Source organism: Mus caroli, unplaced genomic scaffold (assembly GCF_978045245.1).
Source record: "Mus caroli unplaced genomic scaffold, Mus_caroli_1 scaffold_3, whole genome shotgun sequence".
Taxonomy (NCBI): domain Eukaryota; kingdom Metazoa; phylum Chordata; class Mammalia; order Rodentia; family Muridae; genus Mus; species Mus caroli.
In genome coordinates, this window is record NW_028227258.1 from 67,674,657 (window position 1) to 67,686,473 (window position 11,817).

The following is an 11,817-nucleotide window of genomic DNA, read 5'->3' on the forward strand; positions in this document are numbered from 1 at the left end:
AATGAGTTTAGGGGATGGACAGCTATGACCACCATCTGTCTTCCAATAGCATAACCAGTGTTGTTACCACCGACTTCTGGTTAGAGTACAGTATTGCTGGAACATTTATAGTGAACCTGGGAAAACACAGCATGGTGGCTCAGCATTTAAAACAGCTGTTATATGTTAAAATGGTCGGTGGGAGATGGGCAGCACTGGAGTCTGGGACAGTCTCCTTGACATCTACTCTGTTAATGTTCTAGTTTGATTTTTGTCTGATGACTTGGAAACTGAGATTTAATTTAGGGGCTGGCCCTAAGCACAGACAAACCTGAGTACATATTGTGTGAGTTTCTTTGTGATTGGGTTACCTCACTCAGAATGGTGCCCTCTAGGTCCATCCATTTGCCTAGGAATTTCATAAATTCATTCTTTTTAATAGCTGAGTAGTACTCCATTGTGTAAATGTACCATAATTTTTGTATCCATTCCTCTGTTGAGGGGCATCTGGGTTCTTTCCAGCTTCTGGCTATTATAAATAAGGCTACTATGAACATAGTGGAGCATGTGTCCTTCTTACCGGTTGGGACATCTTCTGGATATATGCCCAGGAGAGGTATTGCTGGATTCTCTGGTAGTATTATGTCCAATTTCCTGAGGAACCGTCAAACTGATTTCCATAGTGGTTGTACAAGCTTGCAATCCCACCAACAATGGAGGAGTGTTCCTCTTTCTCCAAATCCTCGCCAACATCTGCTGTCACCTGAATTTTTGATCTTAGCCATTCTGACTGGTGTGAGGTGGAATCTCAGGGTTGTTTTGATTTGCATTTCCCTGATGATTAAGGATGCTGAACATTTTTTCAGGTACTTCTCTGCCATTTGGTATTCCTCAGGTGAGAATTCTTTGTTCAGTTCTGAGCCCCATTTTTTAATGGGGTTATTTGATTTTCTGGAGTCCACCTTCTTGAGTTCTTTATATATATTAGATGTTAGTCCCCTATCTGATTTAGGGTAGGTAAAGATCCTTTCCCAATCTGTTGGTGGACTTTTTGTCTTTTTTTTTTTTATATTTTTATTACATATTTTCCTCAATTACATTTCCAATACTATCCCAAAAGTCCCCCATAGCGCCCCCCACTTCCCTACCCACCCATTTCCATTCTTTTGGCCCTGGCATTCCCCTATATTGGGGCATATAAAGTTTGCAAGTCCAATGGGCCTCTCTTTCCATTGATGGCCGACTAGGCCATCTTTCGATACATAGGCAGCTAGAGACAAGAGCTCCAGGGTTCTGGTTAGTACATCATGTTGTTCCAACAATAGGGTTGCAGATCCCTTTAGCTCCTTGGGTACTTTCTCTAGCTTCTCCATTGGGAGCCCTGTGATACATCCAATAGCTGACTGTGAACATCCACTTCTGTGTTTGCTAGGCCCCGGCATCGTCTCACAAGAGACAGCTATATTTGGGTCCTTTCAGCAAAATCTTGCTAGTGTATGCAATGGTGTCAGCGTTTAGAAGCTGATTATGGGACGGATCCCTGGATACAGCAGTCTCTAAATGGTCCATCCTTTCATCACAGCTACGAACTTTGTCTCTATAACTCCTTCCCTGGGTGTTTTGTTCCCAATTCTAAGAAGGTGCACAGTGTCCACACTTTGGTCTTCATTCTTCTTGAGTTTCATGCGTTTATCAAATTGTATCTTATATCTTGGGTATTCTAAGTTTTGGGCTAATATCCACTTATCAATGAATACATATTGTGTGAGTTCTTTTGTGATTGTGTTACTTCACTCAAGATGATGCCCTCCAGGTCCATCCATTTGGCTAGGAATTTCATAAATTCATTCTTTTTAATAGCTGAGTAGTACTCCATTGTGTAAATGTACCATAATTTCTGTATCCATTCCTCTGTTGAGGGACATCTGGGTTCTTTCCAGCTTCTGGCTATTATAAATAGGGCTGCTATGAACATAGTGGAGCATGTGTCCTTTTTACTGGTTGGGACATCTTCTGGATATATGCCCAGGAGAGGTATTGCTGGATCCTCCGGTAGTACTATGTCCAATTTTCTGAGGAACCGCCAGACTGATTTCCAGAGTGGTTGTACGAACTTGCAATCCCACCAACAATGGAGGAGTGTTCCTCTTTCTCCACATCCTCGCCAGCATCTGCTGTCACCTGAATTTTTGATCTTAGCCATTCTGACTGGTGTGAGGTGGAATCTCAGGGTTGTTTTGATTTGCATTTCCCTGATGATTAAGGATGCTGAACATTTTTTTAGGTACTTCTCTGTCATTTGGTATTCCTCAGGTGAGAATTCTTTGTTCAGTTCTGAGCCCCATTTTTTAATGGGGTTATTTGATTTTCTGGAGTCCACCTTCTTGAGTCCTTTATATATATTAGATGTTAGTCCCCTATCTGATTTAGGGTAGGTAAAGATCCTTTCCCAATCTGTTGGTGGTCTTTTTGTCTTATTGACGGTGCATAGATTATTTTCTAATACTGCATAATCTGAATACAGTTTTCTTCCCTCTACTTCTAGTTCCTTTCTACTTTCTCTCCCATATTTATCCTCTTCCTTTCTGTCTCTCAGAAAAGAATAGACTTCTATGAAATAACAAAATATAAAACAAAACACTATAAATATTAGAACATTGCCAAGACTCACTTCAGATACCTTAATGGTGCCCAGAATTAGGCAATCCTGTTGCTCTGCAATCTGTGTCTGGGGTAGAGTCTGTGCAAGTTCCAGGCTACTGCACAGCTCACTGCCCTCAAATTACGGCACTCTATGGTTACTAGGGCTTCACCTTTGTGCTTGTAGCTTGCTGGCAGCACCACTGTCCTGTAATCTCTCTATCTCCCAGTAGGGAAAGCAGAATCCTTCAACTTCAGCTCTTCCACTCTGAAAACTGGGTATCAGGCATGGAATCTGCCCTGTTCCGTAATGACATTTGATATCTAGAAGTGTCTTTTCCAGGCACTCCAGCAGCTCTCAGATAAGGTAGATGTTGGGGTGTATTGACTCAACCCATTGGATACGGGACTGGATTGTAGCAGAGCAGGTTTATAGAATCCAAAGTAAGTTCAAGACCACTAAGCCCCTTCCTTTCTGAAGGGACTTTCCAAACTAGCAATCAAAAATGACTAAGTCTACAGCTGCCAAAACAAAATGAATGAGCTTTTCTCAGAAAAATAACCATAACAAAATAGTTCTCAGAAAAAAAAAATCCCCCTGCCCTGCTTCACACTAAACCCCAAGAAATACCACAAACTGCCCTGACCTTGTCGCTAGAATTCCCAGTGATGTTAATAGCTGTGACGTTAATAGCTGAGCCATAAGTTCAAAATGTACTGCTGCTTTGCTGACCAGTCATAATAACCCACCATAAAAAGAGTATAAAAGAGTTGTGCTTTTTGAATTCGGGGTTGACTCTCGCCAGGAGGCTGAGCAACCCCATGCACGTCAGAACAATAAACCTCTTGCCATTGCAGCGATCTATTGTCAAGTTGTGTTTTTGGTGGTCACATTCTCAATACTAAGGCTTAGGGTCTTACAGGATAGCCCAGGCCTTGTGCCCTGGCTTTACTGTCATTATTTTTAACAACTGAGTAATTCTTCATTTTGTGAGTGTACCACGGTATCTTTATTCTTTTTTTTTTTTTTTTTTCAATTGAGAGACATCTGAGTTGTTTCTAGTTTCTGGATATTATGAATAAAGCACCAAAAAACATGGTTGACCAAGATTCCTGTGGTTAAAAAGAAGCATCCTTTGGGTATATGCCTGTAGTGGCTATTCCTGGTTGTCAATTTGACTGTATCTGGAATGAACTACATCCAGATTTGTAAGGCTCACCAGTGATCCTAATCTGGAGGCTGGGAGATAGAAGTTTCTGACCTGGATCTTGGTATGTAAATCTTGAGGCATAGTGGCTATGAATTCCAGAAGACAGGGAGATCTCCGAGTTCAAGGTCATCTGAGATTAAAGTTGTGGTGGTATACACCTTTATTCTGGGCTACACCTTCTGCCAGAGACCTACATAAGGACATTGGAAGAAGGAAGTCTTCCCCTCTCTCCTTCCTGCTTGCTCTGTGGGACTGAGCAACTGCTAGATCCTTGGATTTCCATTCACAGTTGCTACTGACCATTGTTGGGAGTTGAACTGTAGACTGTAAGTCATCAATAAATTCCTTTACTATATAGAGCCCACCCATAAGTTCTGTGATTCTAGAGAACCCTGACCAATACCATGCCAGTGATACAGGTGAGTCTTAGAGGTAAAATGATTACTATCTTTCTGATAAATCAGCATACTGATCTAAATTGTGGATGTAAAATTTTCCACTCCCACCAGCAATGGAGAAGCGCTCCCCTTGCTTGGCATCCTAGTCAGTGTGAACTGTCACTCTTGTTACTGACCTTGGCCATTCTGATAGACATAAGATGGAATCTCAAAGTAGATTTGATCTGCATTTCCTTGATAACAAAGATCAGAGAACTTTTCTTTAAGTGATTCTCAGACATTTCAGTTTTTCTCTATTGTGAATTCTCTATTTACACATTAGGTCTTTTATTATGAAAGTTCTGGTACATATATATATATATATATATATATATATATATATATATATATATATATATATAATCAGCCCTCAGTCAGATGAAAGGCCATGAAAGGGTGCTGCTAACTGGCTTGTTCCTCATAGCATGCTCAGCCTACCATCCAAGGATCACCAGCACACATATGACACCACCCACAATGGGCTGGGTTCTCCCCTATCAGTCACTAATTAAGCAAATGCCTTGCAGTTAAATATTCTGGAGGCATTTTTCTCAATTAAGGTTCCCTCCTCTCAGATACCTCTAGTTTGTGATGTTAATATGAGACCGGCCAGCATGTTTAGTAAAGCTGGGGATCCCTTGACTTATTAATCATTTGCACATTCTCCTTAACGATGATGTGCCTGCTCAACTGCTGTTTTAATAATTGCTCAACCTGTGTTTTTGGCTTGTTTGTTTGTTTTTTTATTTAATGTTTGTGTGTTTGCTTTCATTTTAGATATTAATTCATTTAAGAAGGATGCTCTCAATTCAAATAAACTAGGTTCCCAGAGCAGCCTTACTCTGTATCTAAGGCTACCAATTCGGCTTAGGTTCTTCTGCCTCTGATCTTGAATATAATTTTCAGAAGGACACCTTTGACTTTACCTTCATAGTTCATCTTTTGGGGAGTCATATTTAAGAGTATGGATGTTGAGGTGGGATTTGTGAGTTTGTTTTGGTTTTGGAGACAGAATCTCCTTATGTATGATGGACACATAGATCAAGCACTCAGGACTCTCTGAATTTCCCAATGCAGGCCCCTTAGAATATCACACTTTTTATGTATATAGAGAAAACAGTTATTTTCACCCCTTCTAGACAGGATTTTGATTCATTGTTCACAATCTTGTCTATAAGCTATTTCCTGAGACAATCTCAAGACTATTGTGAACTAAAAACATTAATAACCCTCCACAAAATGACAAACCACTTTCATGTTGATTTGAGTTCTCTCCCCCCTCACCCCCATCTCTCTCATGAAACAGTGTCTTTACATGGCCTTGGCTGTTTTGGAACTTATTCTTTAGATCAAGTTGGACATAAAAACACAGAGATCTTCCTTCTTCTCCCCTCAGAGGAATTAAATACTTGACTTTTCAATACATAAGGAACAAATTAAGAGTTTTGTTTAAGGGCATGAAAAGGATATAATGAATAAAATATTTTTTAAATAAATGGAATGCATGTGGTGCAGCCTATGGGCCCTAACACTTCAGAGACAGACGAAGAGGAATCAGGCATCACCTAGTCTTGGGTGTACCCTGAATTCCACCACTGCAGAAAGGGATGGAAGGAAACATCAAAGCATAGCTTTCCACCCTGAAATTTGCTAGATATGATTATTTCCCCTGGCAAGTAAAGAAAAAGATCTTTCTCATACTCTCTTCTTCTCTTCATTGTATACATTCTCAGTTGTTACTGTTGTAACATCTTCCTGCACAACAGGCTAGCCTTCATCCTACTACCTATCTCAGCCTCCCAGGTAAGAAGATCATTCATGAGTACCACACACCCGCACTCGGTGACCCCTTTAAGGGATGCCCTAGAGATCAATCCATGTAAATGTTCACTGTGCCTCTGCCATCCTCTGCTTGGTCCCCAGACAGTTTTCTTTTTTCTGGCGTCAATCTACATACATACCTATGGGAACCTGCATCTGTGTGTTTGGCAGGAGATAGAATTGGGGACCTCCACATGCTAGGTAAGTTTCCTTGCATTGAGCTATATTTTCACACTTCATACCCTCATTGCTCCCACCAGTCCTTTCTTCTTTCTAATGATTTACCAGATTTTCCTAAAGAAAGCTTGGTCCAAGAAGGACACATAGCAGACAACACTGTTTCTGAGAGTGATGTTATTCGTAATTTGTTGTATCAGTGCATGAGGGGATCTCAGGTCTCTATTTTCATCACTGCAAAGTATAAGACAGGGCAATCTCTATGACCTGTAGGCCAACACCATCTACATCAAGAAACCAATACAAGGGTTTCAAATTTTCGGGTTTTTTTTTTTTTTGAGCTTTTCTTTTCTCCTAGGGGCATTTAGCTTCTCCCTGAAGACCAGCTCACCCTCTGCTGCAAGGTAAGCATAGTACAGGACTCCTTCAGCATTCCTGGACAAAACAGGAAGCTTGAAATCATGGTTCCAAGGAATCTGAGACCTCCACCTTACTTGTTACCTCTTCCAGAAGATGGTTAAGACAACCTCTATTTGGACAGATAGAATTCAGCCATGACCAGCTGATTCAATATCCAGAACATGTGTGAGGTGTTATCAGACTCCATGGTAGAAGTCATTCAGGATGCAAACCCCAGCACTTATAAAACACTGTTAAACTAAAACCAAGGAATACTTGATCATAGTCCACAGTGTTGGAGTGTAGTGCCAGGGAAATATTAGTGATTGCCATGTACTCTGGTCGAGTCAGCTTGACAGGCTGTGAAGCCTAAAAGCCACTCATGAGGCAGAGAGTTTCATGGAAGCTTACCTCCTGGAGTTCTGGCATTCTCATTAACCCATATACTCATACGCTATTCCCGAGTTAGTCTAGTGTATGGATCCACGTGCTCTCTTTTAGTATTATCTTATTATAAGTCTCTTTAAGATTGAATTCTGACATAGCTAAGCCTTCACCAGTGGTCCAACGTCCTAGAAAGTCCTTGAGCTGACCATGGACTTGGAATTCAGGAAGAATGTTGCCTGTTCAGTGACATTCAGAATTGCCTCTGGTATTACACTATCACTTAGAATAAAAGCCAAGTCGCTCCCATATACAGGAATTTACAATGGTTTAGGAAGTAGATTGGGCTGTTGTTTTAGAGTATTGCATTATTCATGAGATGGTTAGCTAGAATGGAACTCTCTAATTAGAACCATGACTTGGGTGTGAAAGCCCTTGCCCTGCAAGTGTAAAGACCTCACACCTAGCTTCTAAGACTATAGCTGACCTTAGATAGGGCTGACTTTGTCTCAGTTATTTTATTGCCCAGTTCCTGCCAGTCTTTGTGTTTACATTCCTCTGTTTTGTGTAAGAGTCATTAAGCACCCGGTAACCTCATTTGTACCTTGCCGATGTGTCACCTAACTTCCCTATTTTCTTCTGTATAAAAAGTTTGATGCTCAATTTGACAAATTACATTCAGATTCTACACAACCTCTCCTGTGTGCATCTGTCTGTCATTTCATCCAACGCTTTGCCCACTTGCAACTAGAGACCCTTTCCATGCAGACAAAGGGGCCCTGAGGGTCTGTGGCAAGTGATCTTTTTCTTTTATTAGACATTTTCTTTATTTACATTTCAAATGTTTTCCTCTTTCCTAGTTTCCCCTGGGAAAATCCCCTATCCCCTCTTTCTGCCCCCCAACCCACCCACTTCCATTCCTGGTCCTGGTGTTCCCCTATACTGGGACATAGAGCCTTCACAGGACCAAGGGCCTCTCCTCCCATTGATGACTGACAAGGCCATCCTCTGCTATATATATAGCTAGAGCCACAGGTTTCACCATGTGTTTTCTATGATTGTTGGGAGCTCTGAGGGTATTGGTTAGTTCATATTGACTGTAGGGCTTCAGACCCCCTACAGCTCCCTGGATACTTTCTCTAGCTCCTTCATCGGGGACCTTGTGCTCCATCCAATGGATGACTGTGTGCATCCACTTCTGTATTTCTCAGGAACTGGCAGAACCTCTCAGGGGACAGTTATATCAGGCTCCTGTCAGCAGGCTCTTGTTGGCATCTGCCTAGTGTCTGGGTTTGGTGGTTGTTTATGGGGTGAATCCCCAAGTGGGGGCAGTCTCTGGATAGTTGTTCCTTTAGGCTCTCCTCTGAACTTTGTAACTCCTTTCATGGGTATTTTGTTCCCCCTTCTAAGAAGGATTCTGAGCCTCTGGGCTAATATCCACTTCTCAGTGAGTGCATATCATGTGTGTTCTTTTGTGTTTGGGTTACCTCGTTTAGGGTGATATCCTCCAGATCCATCCATTTGTCTAAGAATTTTACAAATTCACTGTTTTTAATAGCTGAGTAGTACACCATTGTATAAATGTTCCATATTTTCTATATCCATTCCTCTATTGAGGGACATCTGGGTTCTTTCTATCTTCTGGCAATTATAAATAAGGCTGCTATGAACATAGCGGAGCATGTGTCCTTTTTTAAAATTAATTAATTACATTTAAATACACTGTAGCTGTGTTCAGACGCACCAGAAGAGGTCATCAGATCTCATTACGGGTGGTTGTGAGCCACCATGTGGTTGCTGGGATTTGAAATTTGGATCTTCGGAAGAGCAGTCGGGTGCTCTTACCTACTGAGCCATCTCACCAGCCCACATGTGTCCTTATTATGAGTTGGCACATCTTCTGGATATATACTTATGAGTGGTATTGCTGGATCTTCAGGTAGAACTATGTCCACTTTTCTGAAGAACCACCAAACTGATTTCCAGAGTGGTTGTACCAGCTTGCAGTCCCACCAGCAATGGAGGAGTGTTCCTCTTTCTGAACATCTTCACCAGCATCTATGATTACCTTAGTTTTTGATCTTAGCCATTCTGACTGGTGTGAGGTGGAATCTCGGGGTTGTATTGATTTGCATTTCCCTGATGATTAAGGGTGTTGAACATTTTTTTTAGGTGCTTCTTAGCCATTCAGTATTTATTCCTCAGTTGAGAATTCTTTTTTTAGCTCTGTATTCCCCCACATTTTTTTTAAATAGGGTTTAGTTTTGTGGAGTCCGACTTCTTGAGTTCTTTATATATATTGGATATTAGTTCCCTATTTGATTTAGGATTGGTAAGGATCTTTCCCCAATCTGTTGGTGGCCTTTTGTGTTACTGACAGTGTCTTTTGCCTTTCAGAAGCTTTGCAGTTTTATGAGTTCCCATTTGTCAATTCTTGATCTTGAGCACAAATCATTGCTGTTCTGCTCAGGAATATTTTCCCTGTGCTCCTATGCTCAAGGCTCTTCCCCAGTTTCTCCTCTATAAGTTTCAGTATCTCTTGTTTTATGTGGTGTCCTTTGATTCACATAAAAAGTCCTTTGACTTGAGTTTGTACAAGGAGATAAGAATGGATCAATTCGAAGTGGATGCTCGCAGTCAGCTATTGGATGGAACACAGGGCCCACCAACAGAGGAGCTAGAGAATGGACTCAAGGAGCTAAAAGGGTCTGCAACCCTATAGGTGCAACAACAATATGAACTAACCTGTACCCCCCCCCAAGCTCGTGTCCATCAGAATCTGCTTACATTGTCTCCTTGGAATTCAGTGACACTGTGAAAGGTGGTCAGGCCGGGCAGTGGTGGCATACGCCTTTAATCCCAACCCTTGGGAGGCAGAGGCAGTTGGATTTCTGAGTTCAAGGCCAGCCCGGTCTACAGAGAGTTCCAGGACAGCCAGAGCTACACAGAGAAACCCTGTCTGGAAAAAAACAAAAAACAAAAAAACAAAAAAAAAACAAAAAAACAAAAAAGAAAAGAAAAGTGGTCAGGCCAGAAAGATTCTATAGAGTTGGGGATTAGACTGGTAGTTGTGGTTTTACAAGAAATGAAGGAGAAGGGAAGATCTACAGGCATCTTTCATGCTTTCCCCTCAGGATTGGACAGTGAGTTATCAGTGAGTGTGTTCTGGAGTTAGGCTCTAGAATACAGTAAGGAGTTAGCCTGAGGGATCTTAAAGAATTGTCTCTGGGACTCAAAGGAGATGCATGCAGGCAGAAAGTAAGGCTACAGCTGGTGTTATGACATAGTTCTATAGATGAGACTGGTTGTTGATGTGGGAAGAATGGTAGGTGTTGGTGATATCTGTCTAGCTCCTAAAATCCCTTAAGGCGTTTGAATAAGGACTCCAAGAAAACACTCTGTGCAGAAGCCAGGGAGTGGAATCTTTCATCCACCAAGTGGGGATGGGACTCCACCATTGACTTCCACCCGGAGCTTTTAGAGACTTCAGAAGCATGAAGGGCAATGAAATGTAGAGCCCGAGTCTTCAGCTGCTCTGTGCTGTGGAGGTCAGCCACAATGAGAGTGTGTGCAGCATTCTCCACAGAGAGGTTCCTGCAGAGGGCATCCTCACATATGACCTTCAAGCCCTCAAGGCCATACTTGTCAGCAGCTGCCAGCAGATCACAGGCCATGGAGTGGCTGTGGAGGGTTGGAGCCTTCCCAGTGTAGATGAAGCCCATGATCTCCTTAAAGACTTGAAAATCCAGCTCCTGGTTCTCAAAGCAGTTTGCTAGTCTCTCCTCCATTTGATGTTCAAACATGGCTCTGAAAACTGGAGAGTGAGCTGCTAGGATGGCTTTGTGAGCCCTGAATTCATGGCCAGCTACCAACAGGGAGCAGTCTGTGAAGAGGGAATTCTCCCACAGCTTGCCTAGGTCATCTGTCAACATATGTCTTGGATTCTTGATTGCAGGTATCAAGTTCTGTACAGGCATGTTTATGATGGCTCCTACTATGCTCACCTTGCAGCAGAGGGTGAGCTGGTCTTTAGGGAGAAGCCAATTCCGATGGGAGAGGAGGGAATCTCGAAGGATGAACTTACTGAATCCCCAGTTTTGCTTTCTCTGAAAGCTAGGGACATTCAAGCTCTGTGTATATTGATATTTCTCTCCTTGGGAATTTTTGATCCAGAATTCAAACTTTGCTCTAACTTCTCTCTTTGGGCAGTTGACCAACATCAGGTAAACTGACAGGTAATCTTTGCTTTCTTCATCAAACCCGTTTGGGTGTACTCTCAAACACCAGGCCACTTCCTCATTGGCCTCCAAAGAGAACACTGGGCTTTTAATCTTTCTCCTAATTCCCCCCATGCAAAATGAAAAGTTGCTAATGGTCCACTCATAGCAGAATTCTTTAACACTGATCTGTGTGGAGCCCCAGATCTTGGCTTCCATGTCCCCTGACATTTCTGCTGGAGGTACTTTGGAGGTTAAAGTTGATCTGAAAATAACTAGAAGTTATTTATTCTTCTTCCTGTTGGATACAAGTATAGGTATTTTAGATTTTATTTCAATTTCTCTTAAATTCTCTCTCTCTCTCTCTCTCTCTCTCTCTCTCTCTCTCTCTCTCTCTCTCTCTCTCTCCTCTCTTCTCATCCCTCCTCAACTCCCCTCTCCATGGTGTAAATAAACTCTATTCTATACTAATCTTGGCTGGTACCTCAGGGGGAAGATATGCCTCAGTGTTTACCCACCAGGGTACCACTCCCACCCTCACAATACCTGGAT

General features: G+C 42.0%; 1 protein-coding gene across 1 annotated transcript; it reads right to left on the reverse strand.

Annotated features, from left to right (window-relative positions):
• Positions 1 to 10,401: 10,401 nt before the first annotated feature.
• On the reverse strand, positions 10,402 to 11,496 carry LOC147005551 (TD and POZ domain-containing protein 2-like). Its single transcript, XM_085835291.1, has one exon. It carries the CDS (start codon positions 11,494 to 11,496, stop codon positions 10,402 to 10,404), a length of 1,095 nt encoding a protein of 364 aa, XP_085691417.1.
• Positions 11,497 to 11,817: the final 321 nt, after the last annotated feature.

Excerpts from the sequence above, each read along its gene's own strand:
- LOC147005551 (XM_085835291.1), bottom strand. The coding sequence starts at position 11,496 with ATGTCAGGGGACATGGAAGCCAAGATCTGGGGCTCCACACAGATCAGT.